Source organism: Eptatretus burgeri, chromosome 11 (genome assembly GCF_056783735.1).
Source record: "Eptatretus burgeri isolate ZD-2024b chromosome 11, Ebu_testis_v1, whole genome shotgun sequence".
NCBI lineage: Eukaryota > Metazoa > Chordata > Myxini > Myxiniformes > Myxinidae > Eptatretus > Eptatretus burgeri.
The window spans coordinates 12,507,114-12,530,981 of NC_140971.1; the positions used below are offsets into that span (position 1 = coordinate 12,507,114).

At 44.9% G+C, this 23,868-nt stretch overlaps 1 protein-coding gene across 5 annotated transcripts in view; it reads right to left on the bottom strand.

The window, feature by feature from the left end:
* Positions 1 to 23,868, bottom strand: part of RIPOR2 (RHO family interacting cell polarization regulator 2) — a 193,160-nt gene that overhangs the window by 42,089 nt on the left and 127,203 nt on the right. For all 5 annotated transcript variants that reach the window (XM_085845225.1, XM_085845220.1, XM_085845224.1 and 2 more), the window contains 2 exons: positions 20,311 to 20,459; positions 19,007 to 19,145 (listed from right to left, as the gene is read on the bottom strand). In XM_085845225.1, the coding sequence (XP_085701351.1) occupies positions 19,007 to 19,145; positions 20,311 to 20,459 (288 nt within the window). The remainder of the gene's footprint in view (positions 1 to 19,006; positions 19,146 to 20,310; positions 20,460 to 23,868) is intronic.

Sequence of the window (23,868 nt, forward strand, 5' to 3'; positions counted from 1 at the left end):
TGTTACCGACTTGAATCTGGCATAACCGAGCGGAAATTACCAAAGCCGCGCCAGACCAAATGAACCATTTACGGCACAAGCGGCCTCCCTAACTCTCAAGCCTGCACCGTGCTGGGTAAATGGTAGAAACGACAAGCAACGAGCTGGTACATTTAACAGGGGTTTATTTACAATAGGGAGGGAGACACAGAGCAGAGTTGTCACGACTATAATATGCAGGCAATGTACAGTGAGCAAAAGCACTTAACAGTTCTACTTAAAGGCGGGCCACAGACAGACACACACACCCAAAAAGAAATGGGGCCAGTTGGCCTTTATTCGGCCCTTCAGCTCGGAGGGAAGGTGACTGAGGGTCAGAGTCTGGCCAGATACCTGGCCGCCTCGTGCGGTTTGGCCGAGATGAGCGAACCAGGATGAGACCAGCTGCGTCGGGCGAACCAAGGTGAGACCAGCCGCATCGAGCAGACCACCAAGCACAGGACCACGGAACCACCGAAAAGAAGACCACCAAAAGAACCCCTGAACCAGACACTCCACCAACGATGTGAGGACCCCGGAGACAGCTTGCGATCTTCCTTATCCCTCCTCCCGTGCGGGGTGGAGGGATCTGCTCTGAGGCGATGAGCCTCCTGAGGCGATGAAGAAGATGAGCCAGACTGTGGTGGGATTGAACGAGCAGTTGTCGGGAGATCAGTGACCTTCCCTTGTTGGATGGGAGGAACATTCCACCTTGCGGGGGCAAAGCCAGCACTGAGGTGATGAGCCTCCTGATTGGTTTGGTGGGGGGAAATGGTGGCCATCTGTGATTGGAGGTCAGGTGGGAGGGGGCAACGACCACCCTCCCCCCGTGCGTGTGTGAGAACCCAGATGGAACAACCAGGGGAGCGCCCTATTCTCCATCCACCCTTGTAGCGGGGAGGGGGGGGATCTCGGGTCCGCTGTCGGGCCGGCCGTTGTCGATTGGACGAGCTTACGGTGGGCGGAGGGAACCTCACCCTTGTACGTGACACGTTGCACATGGGCGATGGATGGCGATGGTGCAAGAACAAAGAGTTTGTGGTTTGGGAGGAAGATTTAAAGATGTAGAAAAAAAAATCTAGCCCAAAAGAAACCCGCAGCACATGGACACTGAATTATCAACCCATTCAACATAGGGAAGGGTTCTAACTATAAACACATACTTATCGAAATAACTGAACTGCAGGGACTCCTGGCTGTTGTGTGCAAATCGCTGCCAGATTCATATATATATATATATATATATATATATATATATATATATATATATATATATATATATATATATATATATATATATATATATATATACATATATATATATATATATATATATACATATATATATATATATATATATATATATATATATATATATATATATATATATATATATATATATATATATATATATATATATAAACTCCCATGCTCTTTGAGCCAAATAAAGCTGCATAAAACAACCAAGAAAAGCTATGCAAGCTAAATCCTTTGTTGTTTCAAACTAAACCTGACTTCCTCTGCAGCTGCAGACATTCACAAGTAGCACATAAATGAGAGTCCTATGGCGACATGGCCCCCTCAGAACCAGTTTCATCAGTTGTTTGAGCGTCATCAGCGATGGAGGGAATAACCAATTACCCCAGGTGACAAGGATTTCAAAAAAAAATTATTTATTTGAAATATATATATATATATATATATATATATATATATATATATATATATATATATATAATATATATATATATGTATATATATATATATATATATATATATATATATATATATATATATATATATATATTGTTAAGGTTCAGACTGTGGCGGGATTCGCACCCGACTCTTGACCCCAGTGTTAAGGATTCGGACGAGTGATGTCAATCACACCCTACTATTGACAGCCAAATGTTGAAGATTTGGCATCACTTAACAGCACCGCCGTCTCCGGGGCTATCATGCCGGCTGGTTTGGCACAATTCTCGGGTTGAGCGCCTCAGATCACGATACCAAAATACACCTGTGCCTTGCCAGCTGTGGGAATAGACCCCGGTTACAGACTGGATTTGTCAGAGACCGAGCGGAGTCTCACAGTCCGTAACCATTTTGGTTTTATATCCAAATCAAGCGGATCGTTCCTCGGTGCGGCACAAATTAATTCAAGGCGGCAAATCTCATATAACTCAGCCAGATTTATTGGGGACACATCGGGGAACACAACACAAGCAAAGCATTCACGACAATGTTTTAATTAATCTATAACTTGTTCTTAACTTGGGAGCTATGGATTATGGGTTTCGAAGGGAACCCTAGCGAGATAAACCTGAGACAATATGCAGACAAGATACGGACAGCATGCAGACAAGGCACAGAGTACTTGGTGACGCTTCATGGACGAGAGGAAAAGTGTCAAAAGCACGAATGCGGCTCGAGACAAGCCGATGTCATCGGATTCGAGCAACCGGCTCGAACATGCCGCGTGGAAAGATGGCGGCATCGTCCTTTTTCGTCTCCCGGCACCGCTTGTGCACGCAGCCTCGGCGCGTCCAGACCCCGCGAGGTCGATGGCCCAAGATGAAAGATCTATGGTATGCTCCAGCTGGCTTTTCACAAGGCCCAGCATACAAGTCCAGGCATGGCCTGTTCACCAGACAAGGCCAAATCGAGGTGTTGGGCTCCGCAGGCGGATCGACAAACGTGTCGAGCCGTGAGGTAAGGACTGAGGCTCTGTGGTTAGACGCAGGTTGAACCTGTCGAGGACCTCCTCATAAAGTCGATCGCCGACTTACACAGCAGCCAGTTCCTCTCGAAGCAGATTGCAGCCTCCCACTAGTCGTTTCTATTCAGCAGAATCCTCACTCGACACTCAGGCTCAGTTGCTGCCTCAGCAGATCGCCGACTCGACCCTCAGGTTCAGTTACTCCCTCAGCAGATGGCAGACAGACCTCATGCAGTCCCTTCCATGCCTTTCTTTTGGCTCGCTCCTCACGAAAGCCGATCGCAAAACAGACACAGCCGTCCCCTGTACAGCCGATCGCACCACCTCGGCGCTCTCAGTTCCACCCTCGCCTTCCTGGCGCTCTCTCGCCTCCCAGCCAACTGCTGCTCCAGATCATGGGTGGAGACTATTGTCCGGAGAAGGGAAGGAAGAAGAAGAACCTATCGGTACACCATCACTGCACGAACAACGAACATGCCTCCGACACCTCCCGACACATATGTAACATCCATTTACCGAACAACCTGTCTAAACATGCATTTAATGGGGGATCTGGGCTAATCCTATATTTAATAACACACTAAGGGCCATTTCCGCAACAATATATATATATATATATATATATATATATATATATATATATATATATATATATATATATATATATATATACATACATACATATATCGATAGACTTATTTACCTAACAAGTATCTACCTCTACCATTCTCTCCCTCGATACATCTCAATACCTCTCTGCCTCTAGATTTCTTTCTTTACCTCTCTGTCAGCATGCTGTCTAGTATATTCAGCTGCACTGTGAAGCGGCTTTGTGCAAAATGTAGTCCCAGCTGTCTTGTTTGCCTGTATAAACAAACTTTTGTTGATAACAGTACATTTTCCTAGCTTCGTGATTTGCTGCCAACAGTATTTAAACCTTGTTTAATACTTTGATTAAAAAATTAGTTTGAAAGGGAAGTTTCTGATACATTTTTATGTTGTGACAACACTTCTGTTGGCCTTCGAGTGGTTTCCCTCGGTGATGAATGAAAAACCATGTTCGTGATCTTATTGCATTTGATTGGTGAAAGCAAATATTTAAAGTGTGTGGCAGCAAATGACAAATACTGTCTCATTTACAAGCATTGACCCATGAAATGTAGGATGTTTCTCATTGGTTGACTGACATGATGCAGCTCAGAGCAAACCATTCTACCAATGAGACCGCACATACGAGGTCTGTATAAAAAGAAACGGGGCGGAGCCTGCTGTCTCTCTCTCTCTCTCTCTCTCTCTCTCTCTCTCTCTCTCTCTCTCTCTCTCTCTCTCTCTCTCTCTCTCTCTCTCTCTCTCTCTCTCTCTCTCTCTCTCTCTCTCTCTCTCTCTCTCTCTCTCTCTCTCTCTCTCTCTCTCTCTCTCTCTCTCTCTCTCTCTCTCTCTCTCTCTCTCTCTCTCTCTCTCTCTCTCTCTCTCTCTCTCTCTCTCTCTCTCTCTCTCTCTCTCTCTCTCTCTCTCTCTCTCTCTCTCTCTCTCTCTCTCTCTCTCTCTCTCTCTCTCTCTCTCTCTCTCTCTCTCTCTCTCTCTCTCTCTCTCTCTCTCTCTCTCTCTCTCTCTCTCTCTCTCTCTCTCTCTCTCTCTCTCTCTCTCTCTCTCTCTCTCTCTCTCTCTCTCTCTCTCTCTCTCTCTCTCTCTCTCTCTCTCTCTCTCTCTCTCTCTCTCTCTCTCTCTCTCTCTCTCTCTCTCTCTCTCTCTCTCTCTCTCTCTCTCTCTCTCTCTCTCTCTCTCTCTCTCTCTCTCTCTCTCTCTCTCTCTCTCTCTCTCTCTCTCTCTCTCTCTCTCTCTCTCTCTCTCTCTCTCTCTCTCTCTCTCTCTCTCTCTCTCTCTCTCTCTCTCTCTCTCTCTCTCTCTCTCTCTCTCTCTCTCTCTCTCTCTCTCTCTCTCTCTCTCTCTCTCTCTCTCTCTCTCTCTCTCTCTCTCTCTCTCTTTTTTTTTTTTTTTTTTACAGCCTGTGGCTGCTGGTTGCATCATTGGTTGGGACATGGCTATGCCGCTGATGCAGTGCCCCCTTACCAGTGCACTGGCACTCATTTTGCCGACCTCAGAAGGATGACAGGCTGAGTCAACCAGTGGCCCATGTATTAATTCAGTGGCCCAACGGGCTTGAACTCAGGACCCTGGGATCCCAAACTCAGGACCCAAGGATCCCAAGTTGCCAACCTAACCACTAAGCCAAAACCAGGCTTATGTGCTCTACTTACACAACTTGAATGAACGGGTTGCGTCACAGTCTTTCACAACATTCCAGCAATATACAGGATATGATTGGTGATGGTTGACTCCGCTCATTGTGTGATTTTTTTCAGGTCGTGCTTAACACGTTGTCTGAGTCGTCGCGCTACGAGTCGTGAGCAGAGAGCCAATCTGAAGTTTCTTGCCAAGTTTGGCAAAACACCTTCCGAATCCTTCGCAATGCTGCAAGTCTCCAGGGAAGAAACGATGTCACGTACACGTGCATTTGAATGGCACAAGAGGTTCAAAGAGGGACGGGGGAGGTTGAAGACGATCCACGGTCTGGAAAACCTTCAACGAGCAGAACGGCAGACAACATCGAGCGTGTAAAACAGATGGTGCACGCAGATCGTCGACTCATGGTGCGGATGATTGCTGAGGAACTTTCCATCAACAAGAACACTGTCTGGAGCATCATCACTGAAAATCTCGAAATGCGCAAGGTGTGTGCAAAGATGGTCCCCAAGCTGTCTGACGACCAGAAACACCAAAGAGTCACTGTCTGTCAAGACATTATCGAGCGCCTCGAGGGCGATCCAGACCTGTTCGGGAGAGTCATTACTGGTGATGAATCGTGGGTATTCGAATACGATCCCGAGACCAAAGGACAGAGTCGTCAGTGGAAAAGTGCGGCATCACCAAAACCAAAGAAAGCAAGGATGTTGAAGTCGAAGGTCAAGGTGATGCTCATTGCATATTTTGACATCAAGGGCATCGTCCACTTCGAGTTTCTACCACAGGGTGAAACAGTAAATCAATACGTGTACAAGGAGATCCTCATGAGATCAGTCTGGGACAAAAGGAGGGATCTGTGGGAGAACAACGCCTGGGTGCTCCACCATGACAACGCCCCTGCTCACGGTGCCCTGAGCATCCGACAGTTTCTGGCGGAGAGGAACGTGCCAACTCTGAAGAAACCCCCATATTCGCCAGACTTAGCCCCTTGTGATTTTTTTCCTATTCCCCAAGCTCAGGGGGGTGATCAAGGGGGCCTGATTTCCTGATGTGGAGGCCATCAAAAGGGCCGTGATGACGGAGCTCCAGAGGATTCCAGAAGAAGCCTTCTGGGGGTGCATCGACGCGTGGAAGAAGAGGATGGACAAGTGTGTGAGACTGGAGGGAAACTATTTTGAAGGGGACAAGCTGTGATTTCAATATATTTTTTGGAATAAAATTTCTGTGAAGTCAGTCCCGTTACTTTTTAGATGGACCGAATGCTGAGTTAGCCGTATGCATGAGTCGCGTGCAGAGACACAGTATGTACACACACACACACAAGCTGTTGGCCAAGGCAAAGACAGCAACTTACCAAAATCTTAGTGCTCGGTCCTAAGCATCCCAGTCACTTAAGGTAATTGCACCAGAGATACAGAACCTAAAGTCTGTATGGGAGAGTAGAGCACGGATAAGTCTAACTTTTCTTTAAATTTCAGCTAAAATTTTACTCATTACAACACGTTATATTTTTTGGGGGGGGATACATTGTCGAGGCTCATCTGAGAGCGAACACAAATTACACAGCAAGGGGGGCATGAGACAAGAGGGGTGGGAGAGGGAAGGACAAAACAGTGTGGAACAGAGACATTAGGAGATCTGTGGAAGGGAGAGGGATGGGGCGGGAAACCTAGGGTACACAAGATGGACATTACAGGGACTTTCAGGAAGGAAAGCAGGGAATTTGAAGGAGGTGAGTTTGGCATGGAGTAACGGGGGTAGAAAAGATTGAGGATTTGGATAAGAGGTGGTGGTGAACAGCTGTTCTGAAGGCCTGGAGAGAAGAATGGGATTGAACAGACTGTGGGAGTTTATTCAAAATGTGAGAAAAAAAGAGGAATGAAAGAGTGAAGGTTTGCAGCGATTGATGATTTTCGCAGTTTCACCAGAAGGGAGTTGTTGGCAGACCTTGAGTACCCAAAGGAAATATGGTGGGGACATATCACAGAGAGAGCAAGGGGGGGTGAGACCGCAGAGTAGACGGTAGAAGACAGAAAGACCACCAACCTGCCTGTGGTGAGAGAGTGAGAGGCCCAAAGACTCAGCCTCATCGTGGGAGATTCCAATGATCCGAAATGCCTTGGTTTCTACAGCGTGAAGCCGAGAAAGGTGGGAGGCAGGAGCACCAGCCAAGAGGGGAGAGCAGTACTCCATCAGGCTGCGGAAGAAAGTTTTGTAAGTGGTCAGGAGCTCAGGTGGGCCGAGGAAGGACTTTACACGATGGAGGATTCCTAGTCTGTGACTGGCTTTGGAGGACAGGTTAGAAATGTGGCTTTCCCAGAAAAGATCATGGCAGATAGTGAGACCCAGAAACTTGAATGAAAGGACTTCTTCCAGAGGATTGTTGAGAAAGTAGATGGGGGGGGTGGGGTTCCAACCGGTCCTTTCGGAGAGACACAGTGAGATTTGTCAGGGTGGAAAGACATGTTCCACATGTTGGACCAGTTTGTTATCCAGATCTGCAGAGAGCGGAGAAGCTGCTGCTTGCCGCTCTGAGGGATGACAGATGGTACGGCAGAGGGCGGAGTCATCAGCAAAGAGACAAAGAGGATTTTACAGAGTTGGAGAGATCACTGATGAAAACCAGAAAAATAACAGGGCCCAGAACTCTGCCTTGAGGAACTCCAGCCTGGACAGGAAGAAGGGATGAGAGAACTCCATTTAGGGCCATACGTTGACTGTGACAGGAGAGGAAGTCTGCGAGCCATGAGTGGAGATGGTCTTGGATACCATAGGAAGAGAGTTTGGTGAGCAGGGCAAGGTGCCAGACCGTGTCAAAAGCACACGATATGTCATGGGATATGGCTCTGATTTCATGCCTGGCATTGAGGACCTCCATCCATTGTTGGGAGAGCAGAAGCAGCATATCCAGGGTAGAGTGGCCTGGTCTGAAACCAAATTGATGATTGGAAATTAAGCCTTTAATGTCTGAAGCATGAGGAAATGTCTGAAGTCTGATATAATGTAAAGTCTGAAACATTTTCAAGAGTTGCATGTAAAAAAAAAAATTATCAGGAAAACATGATTATTGTGCTTCAATTTTTCATGACTGTCATGGAATTTACAAATTTAAGGTTCAAATTAGAAGATTCCCCTACTATGGGAGGGGGGAAATCCATCTCCCAAACCCTGCCCCACCTCCCTCATCATTTTGCTCCCTTGCACCACAAATCCTTTAATCTATCTTTCCTCTATTTCTTCTCTCAGTGTTGGCAACTATATTTTCGGCTTCTGAATAATATCGACTTGTGAAGCAACATTCGACTGATATTATTACGTATAAAAGTTGTTTACAACATTTTGTCCCTCAAATGAAACACAAGCAACATGTTTGAGAGAACCATTGCTGTCAGCAATTGCATTCAACACTTCCCATTACATTTGTTGGGAGGGCGCCTAGAGTTGGTGAGAACAGAACAGTAGCTCCTCCTAATGGTCAACAGGACGCATTAACCAAACAGAGATTGAATCACGATCAAAGGAAGCGATCACACGACCGGCTGTTTGCAGAGATTGTTATTTTTCCAAATTTTGAGGTCACTGTTGTTGGCAGGAATGACTCAGTTCAATCTAGCCTCTCTGTGGGTGGCAGAGCAAGAGAACATGTGTTGGTGGATTATTTGGTGCCATACATCACCTTTGTGCAAAACCATTCAGATCATGCACCTGTGAGGCATCTTCATTCAGTTTCACAAGTTGAAGCCCAGTTGCTCTCCGGATGAAGCGATATATAAGGTAGCACTGTGTTGCATTTGGCAGTTCTACAGCTGATCCAGGCTGACAGATATTACCTGGCTACTTGCCTCAAATTATGATTTCCAATTGGTTGGAGACCTACTTCATCAGAGATAATGCGTGCGTGCATTTACCAGAACCCTGATGCTGATATTGCCATGATTGGTGTGCTTTGTCGTGTATCACACTGCTCTTAAACCGAGCGAGAACTGCTCTTTATTGTTCAGCAACAATTACAAAACTTGTTTGCAGTTGCATTCACAGCATTCCACACCAGGAGCAGCAATCATAGGAATTTGACACAATTGTTGCCTCAAGCGTTTCATGGCTATCAAGGCCTTGAAGACGAGCATCATGTATCTTTCAAAGCATGGTATTGTATGTCAAATTAAATTACATATCCCATAAATTCCTAATTTTTAAGACTTTTTTGAAACTTCTGCTGTTCATGATGCTCAAGGTGCTTTCTCCGACGGTTTGGCCACGGCATTGACCGTGGACTCATTGCTGGTTTACGTGTACTGTGGAATATAAGCAATATCTTTCCTGAAATGCGTCTCCATAATTATTTATTGTAGGTTTATAATTTGCATGCATGTTCAGTGCCATTGCCCAAGTCTTTTTTGATTAAGTTATTAAAGTTGAAATATATATATATATATATATATATATATATATATATATATATATATATATATATATATATATATATATTGTTGCGGGCCAGGGTCTGGAAGAGAGAACGACCACGAGATGGTGGAATTTACGTTGTTTCCCACCAGACTCCCCGGAATTGTAGGCCGTCGCTCACGGATAATTCCGTGACGTGGTGGGTCGCTTAACCGACCGTAGATGCCAATACCTCAACTGCATGGCATAGGGTCCTCCTGTCTAGAACAAAGTTACCTCATTAACCACGCAGTTTCAACTACCGGAGAACCACGCCCTCAGTACGCCTTGCCCAAACCAGATCACTCTACCAACTACGTTTCCGAATCGGATGCAGTCGAGCGGCACTGTCAAGGACGTACCGGCAAGAACGAACGGATTATCGGGAATAAAGACCCGGCTAAACTTAGATCCGAACCATGCTGGACCAATGGAGGAAAAGACAAAGGCGAGCTGGGAACATTTCTACAATCATTTATTTACAAGTCTGGAGTTGAAAACCCTAGGGGCTCGATGCCCAATTTATTGATTTTTTTGACATTTTAGAAGTTCGTGACCTTGTGACCTTGACCTTGGGACGAAAATGAAAAATCGAGCTCCGTGGGGCTATGCAGGTTCCATTGCGCTAACCAAATACCGAAACCCCTGTCAGATTCGACAAACCCCCTCAGAGAAGATGTAACTTGAAATCGGCTACCCCCTAAAAACACGATTTTTATTCGTGGCTCCGCCCATAATGGGCGCAGCATGCCCGTTCTCAGGAAAACACAACTAGATCATGATATAAACCTCCCACCCAAATTTTATCAGGATCGGATCAAAACCCACGGAGCTATGCTCGGGGCAGACAGACACACACCCATAACGAATATAGTGGTCACTTACTGACTCGTGAACCAACAATTACAACAATAAAGGTCTTCAACAGGCTTATCTAACGGACAGGCGCCAACACACTGTGACACACACTCGGACAAAATAAACCTAATGAAAAGAAAAAGGTCTTCTGCAGCCAGGGTGGGAGGGAGTTGAGGTCACAGTTTAGGGTACCTGAGCGTTCTGGGGAAAGGGGTACTCTGTGGTGCGGCACCCGACAAAGGTTGTGTAGTTGGTCCACAGCCACACGTTTGGAGATCGTGTCCATGAAGGAGCCCGAAAGGGAGAAGAGTGGAGTCTAAGGTCGGGATCAGCAGTAGGAGGAACAGACTTGGGCTTGGTCGAGGTCCTGCGGATGGGAACCGTAGTCGGGCCGTTGAGGCGAGACGTGGACAGAACCAAGCAGCGGGAACACCTTCTCATCCAACCAACCCCCACTTCTCCCTTTCAAAACCAACCACTTCGACCTTTCAAATCCACAACAACCTTCCTTCTTTCTCACTCAAAAACCCTCACATCCAACTCCAACTCTGAGGATTGTCCCGTGCTTTATAGATCACGGAGTTCGGGGTGGAGCCATGGCGAAGCCGACGTCATTGTCCATCCCGATTGGACCGGGCCTTCATGTGGTCCGCCTTTCTGGGCGGGGTTTCGGCCAGACACTGGTAAAGCCCGCCCACACTGCCGTGTCTGGGCTTAGGAAGGTGAATGGTGGCGCAGCTACCGTAACCATCCTCGAGATTCTGCCTCAGAAAACCAGTCTCTGGGTCGGCGCTCGTCACGCTGTGGTCAGCGAAACGAGGGTAGCAAGCGAGATGAAGGTACCCTGGTTCAAATAAAAGGGGAAAAATGATTTATAATCCAAACTAAAAGCCCATCGCAACACACTCCCTCATCTTCCCACTAGACAAAAGGTAGGGACCTAACTACACATATATTAATGAAATAATTGACTCGGGACAACTGTATGTTGTCTGCATATGGTTCCGAGAACCGTAACAATATATATATATATATATATATATATATATATATATATATATATATATATATATATATATATATATATATATCACTTCATAAACAGGACATCTGGTTCATAGTCTAAGCCCATTGGGCACTGGTTCGTGCGTGCCTCCTTACAATTCATCAAAGCTACGTTTTCTGGACTAGATCGATTGTGACTTTCTGATGTCATTTCATCTCTTTGTTGTTGGTTGTGTTTTCGCCCAATTTTCTGTGTTTATCCATAACCTTGTTGTCCCTGTGAGTGTTTGATCAACTCCGCAAGGCCTCAATGAGTGGTCGTGACAATTCTGTTTCTGCTCTGATGCATTCCTCATTCTGCTTTATTTATCCTCGGTGTTCTCCTTTCATTCACGCTCCTCAACTTTATCTTCTTTGCCCTTCCTTGCTTCAAATAAAATGTTTTCACACGAAAAATCAGAATGCATTCTGCCAGTTATTTCCTTCCTTTGTTCATTCATTCCATTCTCAATATTCATCCCTTCCATTCTCAATACCTCCCAAATGAACTAACATTGCTCCGAATTGAATTTATTTGCTCCTTACTTTAAAAGCTTTTAATAACATTTTAAAATGTTTTATTTGCCTTATTTCTCTGTCAGGAACACAATGTGATTTTCTTCTTCATTCTATTTCTTTTCTTATTCTTCACAAGGTTTCCTTCCCAAACCTATCGAACGCACAAACACTCACAGTCCATCTAATCACTCTACAGCAAGACTTTCCCCAGTGCCTTCAATAACCCCTCTCATCATGTCTGTCTCAATGAATCTAAATTGGGGATCATGAGAATTACAGTTTGCAGATGTTGCCTACACATGACCATTAACTCCTTCACCTCCATTAACAGTGTCAAACACCTTTGTGTGACTACCTTCACCCTCATCATCTCCTCCATGCCAACATCCTCCAAACCCCACACCTTCTCTGTGTCCTCCTTTTCAGAATCTCTCCACCTCATATCCCCACTTTCTGCTTTCCCCTCACCACTCCCAGCTTCCCGCTCATCTGCTGTTCCCTCCCATCTTCCCCTGCACTTCCCTTTCCATCTTCCTCCTCATCCCACCCCCACCCATCTCCCCCCTTTCAATCTTCCTCCTCACCCTACCTCATCTTCTCTTCCTCCTCACGCAGCCGCTTTCCATACTACCCCTCACTCCACCCTCTCCCATCTTCCCCCATGCCACAAGCCCTCCCAGCTTCCTCTTTGCCCCACACCCTCCCAGCTTCCTATTTGCCCCACACCCTCCCAGCTTTCCCCCACCCACCCCATCCTTTCTCAGCTTCCCCATTTCCCCACCAAATATCCAAGTACCCCCATCCCTTCCCAAAGTTCTCCAACCCTCTCCCTATTTCTGCACCCTGCCAACAAGGTATCTAGTTAGGGAATTTTAGCAAATTGTATTGACCATCTGTGAAAAAATTTGCTTACCAAAAAATTTCTTCACTAACGTATTCATCTCGGTGCATACTAACACCTATCAATTAGTGCAAACCCAAATCCTTGTGGAAAATTCTGGGAAGCCAATCAAAGTTCAGGTGCCCAAAGGGCCTGCACGAAAAAAATCGGAAAATTAACTTTTTCCAATATTGACTTGTGGGATGTCTAACTAGGGGTTTTTTGGGGTTCTGAATTGATTCCAACCATTATTTTTGAGAAAAAAACACTCCTTGATCATATAAAATGTATTTTATTGACATTTTTAACAGAACTGTGCTCAATGGAAATGTTGCTTCGTCAGCTTTTACAACCTTATTCATCAAACTCCCCAGTATCTTCCTCACTCCTCTTGTCATCCAGCTAGTTTATGTTCAGGCAAGAGTTACCATGACAGATGCCGCAAACAGAAATACACTTGACTCCTTGCTTTTTACAGCAGCACCTGAGTGAGCTGCAGTCCCCCGCACAGTTGCAGCTGGCAAACGTCAGGAGGTAGTCTGGTGCAATGGGGTCTGTAGAAGGGACTGGTGCCTATCCTTGCTCAGTGAGTTGCCATCCATAGTCCCGGGCATCCAACGATGGACTTTGCAGCATCAGCCAGTCTCTAGTCTGGAGGTAAGCTCGGAGAGAGTGCTGTGCTGCAGCTCCTGTTGTCGGGGGGAGTTTCTCAGGTTTTATGCTCCCAGTAGCAGCTCGCTTGCTGAAGATGTCGAATCTCAAGTCTTCCAAGTCTTTAGAGGATTTCCCATGGAACATGAGCATGAAAAGACCACAGCCTGCTTTAATGATATCACCTTTCTCAGCTCGGATGTCCATAAACACGTCCATTGCCCTCTCTGCTTCATCAGTCTTGCAGAGCTTGCTTAGCAAAGTTGGTTTGCTAAACCCAAAAATTGCAGACACTGTATCGCAGCCAGAGAAGCTGTGCAAGAAGATGAGATACCTCCGGTATATCTCTGGGAGGGCCTCCCGGATCTTTCCGACATCGTAAGATGTTTCTTTGGCTGTCGTGAGGAAGATCGGATGGTCTGCAACATGATGAATCAGCATAACCAGGACGTCTGTGTCCTCAGCCCTCACCTCGACAGGGGACTCTCTTGCCTCATCTAGAGCTGTACGGACGATGGAGGTGTCGGCATCATCGGAGCATTACTGTACACTGATTCCATTCCTACTAAATGTCTCAGCAAGGAGCAGAACGAGCTGGGCTTTGTTGTTCTTGTTATCGAGGAACTTTTCTCTTGCAATGATGATTTTGAGATCCAGACGAATCTGAATGTCACAGCATGCATTCTTTGTTCGTCTCAAGTGATCATGGTCCTTGGTGGGGCTGCCATATCCGTCAAAGACCACCATTATCCGGAGGCGATGGCTCCCCATGGACTTCACAAACCGGAGGTAGCTCTCGGCAACATCCTTCCAAGTAAGGTTAGCCTCCCACTTGACATTATGCAGGAGCCACCCACCTTCAACCACAAGGCTTGTGCAGGGGGGTTGTTTGACAGGTTCCACACATGCCTTCAGGGACCTTGCGAGGGCAGCCTTGTCTGGCTTTCGCAACTTTTGATTTTTGTCAAACAGAGGCATCAGTTTTGGCGTCAACTCAAAGCGCAGAGCTTCTTTGGTCTTGACTTCACACTCACTGATGACAATGAGGCGGTTGAATAGTTTCAATGAGTCAATGACCAGCTTCTCGCCATTGACTTTGGGTCTAGATCTGAGGTTTGCAAGTGATTTGACCTTGTATTTGGTTACCATTGCATCCACAACAGTTTTCCCATCCATCTTAGGCTGTATGGCTCTGCCAACTTCTTCTGCTTGATCAGCGTTGACTTGGTCTTCGGGAGTGCTGCTGAACCCAATTGAGAAGGACAACAGAGTCTTCTTGTCCCGTGTGGCATCGAAAGGGTTGACTTCCTCCAACCACCCAACTATGGTGTTGACAGCATCGTTATCTCTCTTCATTTGGGCTCTTTTAACGTTGATGTGGACAGGTACCCCACATTTGACCATGCTTCTTTCTAGCTCTTGGTGAATGAACGAGAAGTGGTTCAGAGTCTGAACCCAAGACTTATGAGAAGACTCATTCTGAAAGCGGCCTCTGTTTAGACCACCGGAGGATTTTGCCTCACGCATGAGTGTGGTTTCTATCGTGATGTCGGTCCATGTGTCGGACCATTCATGGTCTGAGAACCTGACTACATGGTTGCCATACAAAGTGAACTTGGATAGTTTCCTGGAACATGGGACTCTCCTGTCGCTGCTGCATCAGCTGTACATACAGCCTTGCTCCCTTTGCGTACTGATGGTGGCCCGCTGCTGCGAAGGTATTGAGCATTCCAATGATGCAGCTGAGATGAGATGAGCATGAGCACAAGTATAACCAACAATATAGCATTGGTTTCAAAAATGTTGTATGCTGGTTTCAGCACAATTTGAACAATCTGAATCAATTGAGCCAAATTACCACAAAACACAGTCTGAGATATCTAAAAATGTATCGTATCAATATTTTACGGCCAGGGATTCATTTTTCTAAAATATAATGGTTGGAATCAATTCAGCACCCAAAAAACCCTAGTTAGACATCCCACAAGTCAATATTGGCAAAAGTTAATTTTTCCGGTTTTTTTTCGCACAGGCCCTCTGAGCACTCGAACTTTGATTGGCTCCCCAGAATTTTCCACAAGGATTTGGGTTTGCACTAATTGATAGGTGTTAGTAGACACCGAGATGAATACGTTAGTGAAGAAATTTTTTGGTAAGCAATTTTTTCACAGATGGTCAATACAATTTGCTAAAATTCCCTAACTAATCCTCTCTGTCCTGAACTGTGTGGACTTCAAACATCCAAGGCCTCCGCTCCATCCTGACATTTCTCAATTGAGGCAGCTGCTGATTAAGCGGACATCATGTGTTTAACAGAATACTTCCTGCCACAAAACTTCCCTGATTAATTAGTGTCTCTCCCTGGCGATTAGCTCCTCCAGTTTAACAGGCCATCCTGGCACGGAAGTAGCACTTTACATCAAGAGCTGTACATCTCACTGTCTGTGTACTGCTCTTATACACCTCCAACCACCAGGAGTAACTTTAGCTACTACTTCCCCTGTGCTCCCACCTCTTCTTTGTCTGTGGTGTACCATCCTACTCACAATGACGACTTCATTTATATCTCTCTTTCAGCCAACATAGACCAACTTTTAATCACCCATCCCTACTCTCACTCATATGTAATTATTTCAATTGTCACCATGCTAATTTACTGGGTGTTGGTCCCTCTCTCATCAGCCATGACACTGCAGCAAATAACTTCTGCAACTCCATTGGCCTGACTCAATCTGTGAACTTTCTAACATGGATTTCTGACAATGGCAAATCCTTCCTTCTGCAATTGGCCGTCCTTCTCGTTACTTTCCTCCCTTTCCCCACATGTGAAACCAACATCCTCAGTCTCTTGAATGTTATCCTTGCCTCAAGGGCTGCAATACAGCTATTTACCACCATCTCAGAGCATCCCCCATTCACAACCATACCATGATCTTTTCTACCCCATTAACCCTCCCAAAGCCTATCTATCTCCAGGTTTCCAGTTTTTCCTACCACTTCTATGTTTGAGAGAATTTGCGGCTGTATCTATCTTGTTCACCCCGTGTCCATCCCGTCCTGCCCTTCCTCTAATTCTTTGCCACGTCCCTTATTTCTCCAAGTCACCCTCTATTTTGGCCCTCAACCCTGCAGTTCGTGTGTTCCCCGACCATTCACGGCCTCTCTTTCTCCTGTTCTTTTCATTCTGTTACATCCCGATCCATTCTGTGTTCTCGCTCCTACATGAAAAAAAAAAATTTTTGACTCTTACTTAGCCTAGAGACTAGCAAGGCAGGTCTGCAGGTGAACAGTTTGCAGGTGAACTAGAGCAATCACCAAAGCCACATTCTGCGTTCATGGGTTATTTATGTGTTCATGTGTTTTTAGTTTGAGATTCGTTACTAAATAATAAGCAGCATTCAGTCCACATGTGAAATTTATATCTCGCAGGGTTCCAAAAGAAAGCTTGGCAAGAAAGAAAAACCCTGACAATTTAAAAGGTAAAGGTTAATGTTGCTTATTTAAGCTTCCTGTTAATTCATGATTTTGCTTTGTGATCGTTTGACTTTTGAGTTTATAGCAAACTTTCACCTTACAGGGGGACCTCACATCGTCACGGAGCGGACAGCAGAGGGCGCGTCTTAGCCGTAATATTTTGCCGAGCAATCACGTCTTGAATCCACCTTCGAGTGGCCTGTCGTGATGATCAACTACACATACACTCGAACACAATAATCGTTTTAACAGAAGCCTTTCATCATCGCCATCCTCGTACTTGCTTACCAAAATGAGAAAATAGGAGTTTCAATTCAAGTCAAGTTACAAGTCATCGTTGTCTTATGCACTCAAAATGTTGTCATGTTTGACACAACGGAATAGTCGTCCCTGTGAAAGGAAGTGTTGGTCTGCATCGGCGAACAGGTTAAGGGATGGATTTTTTTTACTGAAAAGAGCAAGAGTAGTATGTATTACCTCTCTAGTTAACAAGGTACGGTTGGAAATTTGAGCTGAAGTTCTTCAAAGGAAAGAGGTCTCTTTGCTTTGTCCTCTGATGAAGAGGTAATGCTTGAAACATGGCAGTGCCATCTGGCCAGGCCATGTGGCTCTTAGGCCACAGATGATAGCAGGAGGCATGGTACAGGCCACATGTGTAAGGGACAACATGGGAGGAGAGCAGAGTCGAGGAAAATGTGAAGAAATATTTAAAGCTCGAAGCTAACCCGTGTGATTAACTGCAATTATAGGATTAGGTGATTGGGATTAAGATAATAATGGAAACTAAATCAATTTTTATGCAAGTGCAACTTTTTTTTGTTTTTGACGATTGGATAAAGTTACAAATTCAATAAGAACTTATTTTTTTTCTTGCATTAATCAGAAAACACTTCCTAACCTGAACACAATTTATTTAATTCATGAATATAACTGGTAAAATCTAAATAAAATGGGGTAGAAATATGTTTTCACTTAAAACTGAGATTAATTTGGAGACAAAAGAGAAAAATTTGCCATTTTCAGGAAGTCTTGCACACACACAGAGGGTTAAGCTGCATTGTTGTTGTGTTAGGATCTTTACTTTCAAACTTTTGTTACCTTAATCACTTAAAATGCATGGAGGTTATGTTTTTCACCCCTGTCTGTTTGTCAGTCTGTCTGTGAGCAGGATATCTCAAAAGTTTATGGACAGATTCTGACAAAACTTGGTGGACAGGTTTGGTGTGTGACAAGGACCAACTGCTTAGATTTTGGTAAAGATGTGGATCCGGATCCTAGAATTGTTTGAGTGATTCTTCACCATTGAGAGATTGGGCCAAAAACGATATATGGCAAGATGTTTCAAAACAGTGTGGACAGATTCCGATGAAACATGATGGATGAGTTAGGTCGGTGACAAGGACAAGCCAATTAGATTTTGATTCAAGTCCGGATCCAGATTCGGCCTATTAGTGGGATAGAAAACACAAACTGTTCAGCCTGACGGAAGTATGCGCTCTACTGAATTCCATTGTAGTTATACTTGTAACTTGTATTATAAAATTTTATAATAAAGTTAACACATGATTTCCTTTTACAAGATGTATATATAACGAAGATTGCTGAAATAAATGTATGAAATTAAAAAAATTCTAACCAACAGGGGGATGACAATTAGCAAGCAGAAGAGTTAATTTTGCCTACATGTATCAAAAACCATGGTTCATCCCAGGGTTCATCCCAAACAAAATGGTTCATCCCAGGGCCCTGCCCAGCCTCTGTGTAAGGGATCCCACCTTCCCCAGGCATCCGTGAAGAGGTCCCGGGCCCCCAAGCAGTCTTCGCAGACGTGCTCCTGGTGGTCCCCGGGATCCAGGATGGGGTCCTGGAGGAACATGTAGGATCCTGTCCATGGAGGCTGCCTGGGGCCCCAAGAAAAAGGCACCTGGTGCCTGGGATCTCCTTGCGGACCTTGTTTTGCGATTGTCGTTCCATTGGCATGGATGTGTAACGTAATCGACAAACAGAATTCATAGGAATTACCTTCTTCCTGTTGCAAGGTTCCACACTCTACTACCAAATTCACAATCAAAATGTGGGAGGTTTTATTGTGCGAGAAAACTTTAGGTAATAGCTGCAATGAGGTACCTGATTTGGAAACAAGAAAACAAACTCACGAAGTAAGCTTTTGTGTTGGACAGAGGTGTTCCGGGAGGACTGTTGCTGCACTGTGATGAACATTTCTTGCTGTTGTTTGTACTGCTCAGCTTAGTGGATGAAGTCGAACGAAGGATCTGACCCTCTTGTTCAAAAGGCCTGTGAGGTTCAACGAGGATGTGGGCCAAGACAAAAGAGAGAGAGAGAAAGAGAAAGAGAAAGAGAAAGAGAAAGAGAAAGAGAAAGAGAAAGAGAAAGAGAAAGACAGAGACAGAGACAGAGACAGAGAGAGAGAGAGAGAGAGAGAGAGAGAGAGAGAGAGAGAGAGAGAGAGAGAGAGAGAGAGAGAGAGAGAGAGAGAGAGAGAGAGAGAGAGAGAGATTTGCCAAATATTTAATAATTTTATGTCAATTCCCTGCAATTAATATAAATTCAGATATCTACAAAAATAAGTGAATTATTTGCTTTCGATACACTTTTAAATGAAAAGATTCAAGAACAGGTGATACAGTTATTCCTCAAATAACGCAATTTTGATATGAATCTGCTGATTCATTTAGGACCATTTTTCATTGTAGCGTATAAATTTTCGTTATTATACGACTGCCGGCAATCACCCGGCCGTCACTCCGCACCGCCTGAACTCATCCGAGATGGGCCACGCACGGGATGCTGAACATGCACGCACCAACACCAAACATGCGGCAACCATCAGCCTCCAGTTCTTTGTTGGCCATCTTAGTGTGTGCGTGCATCGAAACCTCCGCTCAACTTATCACGTAATATCTTGTGCATCCTTCGACACCATGTCAAAGCGATACGAGTGCTGCTGTGTCGGAGAAACAAAGGAAAGCGATTTTAGTTAAGGGTGAAATTAAAAGTGATTGAGCGATATGTGAAAGGTGAATGAGTAGTGGACATTGGCTGAGCGCTTGGACTTTCCTAATCCACTTTCGGAACGATTCGTGCAAATGCCGATAAAATCAAAGCCAGTACTCAGAGTGTTATGCCATTAACTGCAACGAAAGTTAGTCATTCGCGATCGGGCATCATGGAGAAGATAGAAAGCTTGGACACACAACCTCCACCAATTACATTGTTTCTTATGGGAAAATTACTTTCGTTTTACGCGTTTTCAGCTGACGTTGTAAATTGTCGGAACGCGAATACCGCGTTAAATGAGGAACACCGTATCTGCGAAGCTGCCGTGTTACCAAATGCTGCAATAAAGTTGATATCCATTATATTTTCAACCAAAGTTCGTGTAAAGCATCGTGTAAAACTAGCGTTGACTTAGTGAATGTGATGTCGACATGTCTCTTACAACCAGCTGACGGTCAGGTTCAGCTTCACAGTACCAAGGTCATTCACATCCACAGTCATGACCTGTGGGGTTGCCCGGAAAAGATCCTTGGGATCACAAGTCACGTGCCCCACCAAAATGTGAGCAGCAATCCGCTTAAGCTCCAACACCTGTGTTAAAGGAAACAATAATGGTAAGCATAGTGGATGTTGGTTTATACTTTAAATCAGCTGTTTTAGAATTTGATTTACGTACTCATAAATCTCCAAGTGTGTGTGTGTGTGTGTGTGTGTGTGTGTGTGTGTGTGTGTGTGTGTGTGTGTGTGTGTGTGTGTGTGTGTGTGTGTGTGTGTGTGTGTGTGTGTGTGTGTGTGTGTGTGTGTGTGTGTGTGTGTGTGTGTGTGTGTGTGTGTGTGTGTGTGTGTGCGCGTGCACATGCATGTGCCTGAAAGAGGTGTTTGTTTATTTTCCAATTATATGCTATGACAATACATCACTAAAAGTGTCTCAGAAGCCAAAGGAAATGGTTGTTTGTGCCAACCAAACAATGCAAGGAATTACTTGTGCACTCTCTCAATACATTCAAAATAAATAAATAATATATAAATTTATTTTCAGGTTAATTTTTGTGGAGTATTCAAATGGTACGTGCTGCTTCCTTGCTCGACTCTCGCCATTTTAAAAAAGGATGGAGCACGGATAAACAACCACGGCTTAGAAACCATTGCGCAGGTTTGTTGGGCCGAATGGCCTCCTCCGGCATTGAGCTTCCTTGTAAGGGAACTTGTATTTTTATTATCCAAAAAGGGGAATCATTTTACCTTCGAAGTATGAAGTACAAATTCTGACTTTCATCCTGGTAAGGATAGTATTTACTTATTTGGCAGCTCGTCCGATGAAAGATACTGTAATGGTGCCGGATCTACCTACAGCTGGAGACCCAAGATGGTCGGAGATAAACTCCCACGGTGGCGGAGCGGAGGTGTTGCGATTCACACGGGCTTCCCTTGAACGATGGGGGTGCTTGACACGAAGGCGCCTGATCTAACCCATGGGCAAGCGACCCCATCACTCATGCCGAAGCTGGCAATGTGGCTGACACTCAACTGGACTTTGCTAGCGTTGGAACTGCAACTCCACTCGGCTCGCACCCTCCACTCGACTGGTCCTCTCTCAACTTAACTCTGACTGGCACATCAACTATGTCACCGCTTATGCCCAAGATTTTTTTTTATAGACGCTGCCCTGACGTCATCTGCCCCAAAAACTACCCTTCCCAAGGCATCACACAAGTGTGTCTGCCACGTCTCTGCAGCACACCAGAGACAGCACCGCATCTCTTCCATTTCCTCGCAGAGTCCCCAGAGATAGCCAGACCTGGTTCCACCACCTTGACTGAGCAACCATGTGGGAGGTAACAGAACACAACATGGAAGAATTAAAAACAATAAATAGTTACGATAAAGGGGAAAGGAGACTACACTGGGTCCACATTGACAGGGGGCTCTCTATCTGCATGATCCTTGCAACAACTGTTTTTGATGCCACAAAATGTCTTAAGTTAACGTTACCTATAGAATAATTGCCAAGTTAACCTCTTAATTAACCCATAAGTCATTTTCATAGCAATACGTATGAAACTTGCGAGGCTCATGTTTGAATAATTGTTCACTCAACTCCCCGATGTATTTCAAGTTTCCTCATTTCCCTGACATTGCCAAAATGGCATCATCAAACATGGGATTTAGGGTTGATGAAAATATTGGGGAAAAGTAATGAGGAATTATTTGCCATCCACACAATGACGTCATTGTCTCGTCATTCACTTCAAGCGTTGCTGCAATCCAGGTGGTTCGAGGAAACCCAATAACATATTTAAATCCCATTTTATATTATTAAAATGTGTGATCCATTTCAATTAAGGCCAACTCGGTTTACAATGAGTCCTTTGCAAACGCTGCGAGCGAAGGTGGAGAGCTAAAGCAGTCAAGCATGGGGAGCTCAAAATGGTATGAAGAGAGCTTTGGAAATGAAGAAAATCAACATCATACCACCTCACGGAGTCTTATTCTTTTAGAACCTGCACATGGCTGTGGGTAGCATCATTTCCTGACGGTGCAGCTGTGCCACTGATGCAGTGTCTCCTCCAGTTTACTCGCAGAAATTTGGAATTTGGCCGGGGTACCAGTGATAGCCTGCCACCTCTGAGTTGGACATTATGAGATATTTAACGTCCACAAACTAATGCCGGCAGATGGGATACCAAGTTTCATGGCCATCCAAGGGAGGGCATGCACGCACACACACACACACACACACACACACACACACACACACACACACACACACACACACACTGATGAATCACCCTGTCTGTGAAACACCTCATAGAGTTTATCGACTGTATATACAGAACAGGTCGAAAGTTTAAGAACACCCACATTTTTCAGTTTGTACTGAAATTTAAGCAGTTCAAGTCCAGTGAATAACCTGAAATGGTACAAAGCTAAGTGGCAAACTACCAGAGGTTAAAAAAAAAGTTTAGGTTACCAAAAACTGAAAAATAATGTCAATTTCAGAGTTGCTAAAAAGTTGTTTTCAGGGAACAAGTAATGGGTTAGTAACTGCAGCTGTTCTGCAGCAATTGAAGTGAATTAAGCCTTGAAAGTTGATGCAAACAATTCCGACAGGTGTCCCAACCTTTGTTGATTAGTTACAAACTCTCTGTCTGTATAAAAGCAGTGTTGGAACAGACTGTGTTGCTATACCCTCTGAAGCATTATTGGACAATATTACTCTGCAGGAAGTAGTATATTGCTATCATAATGGCAAGAAAAAGACAATTAACAAAAGAAGACAGACAGACCATTATAACTCTTAAAAGTGTAGGTCTTTCCTTTCGAAAAATTGAAAAGGAAGCCAAGGTGTCGGTGAGTACAGTTTCCTACACCATCAAAAGGCACTTGGAAACTGGAGGAAACACTGATAGGAAGAGGTCTGGCAGACCCAAACCCAGAGCACAATCAGAAGACAAGTTTCTGAGAGTCAACAACTTGTGAGATAGGCGGCTCATGAGACAGCAGCTTCAAGCACAGATTTACACTGGTCGAAGTAAGGAAGTCTTAGTTTCAACTGTGAAGAGAGGACTTTGAGCTGCAGGTTTGACAGGTCGAGTGGCAGTAAGAAAGCCATTGCTAAGATGGCAAAATAAGAAAAAGAGGCTTCCTGGTCCATGAAGCACCGCCAGTGGACTACTGAAAACTGGAAGAAGGTCTGATGGACCGATGAATCAAAATTTGAAATCTTTGGTTCATCACGCAGGGTTTTTGTACACCGTTGAGTCGGCGAAAGGATGGTTCCTCAGTGTGTGACACCAACTGTCAAACATGGAGGAGGAAGCGTGATGATCTGGGGCTCTTTTGCTGGATCCAGAGTCGGCGACTTGCACAGAGTGACTGGCACCCTGAACCAAAAGGGCGACCACAGCATTTTGCAGCGCCATGCAATACCCTCTGGTCTATGCCTAATTGGTCAGGGGTTCATCCTACAGCAAGATAACGACCCAAAACATACCTCCAG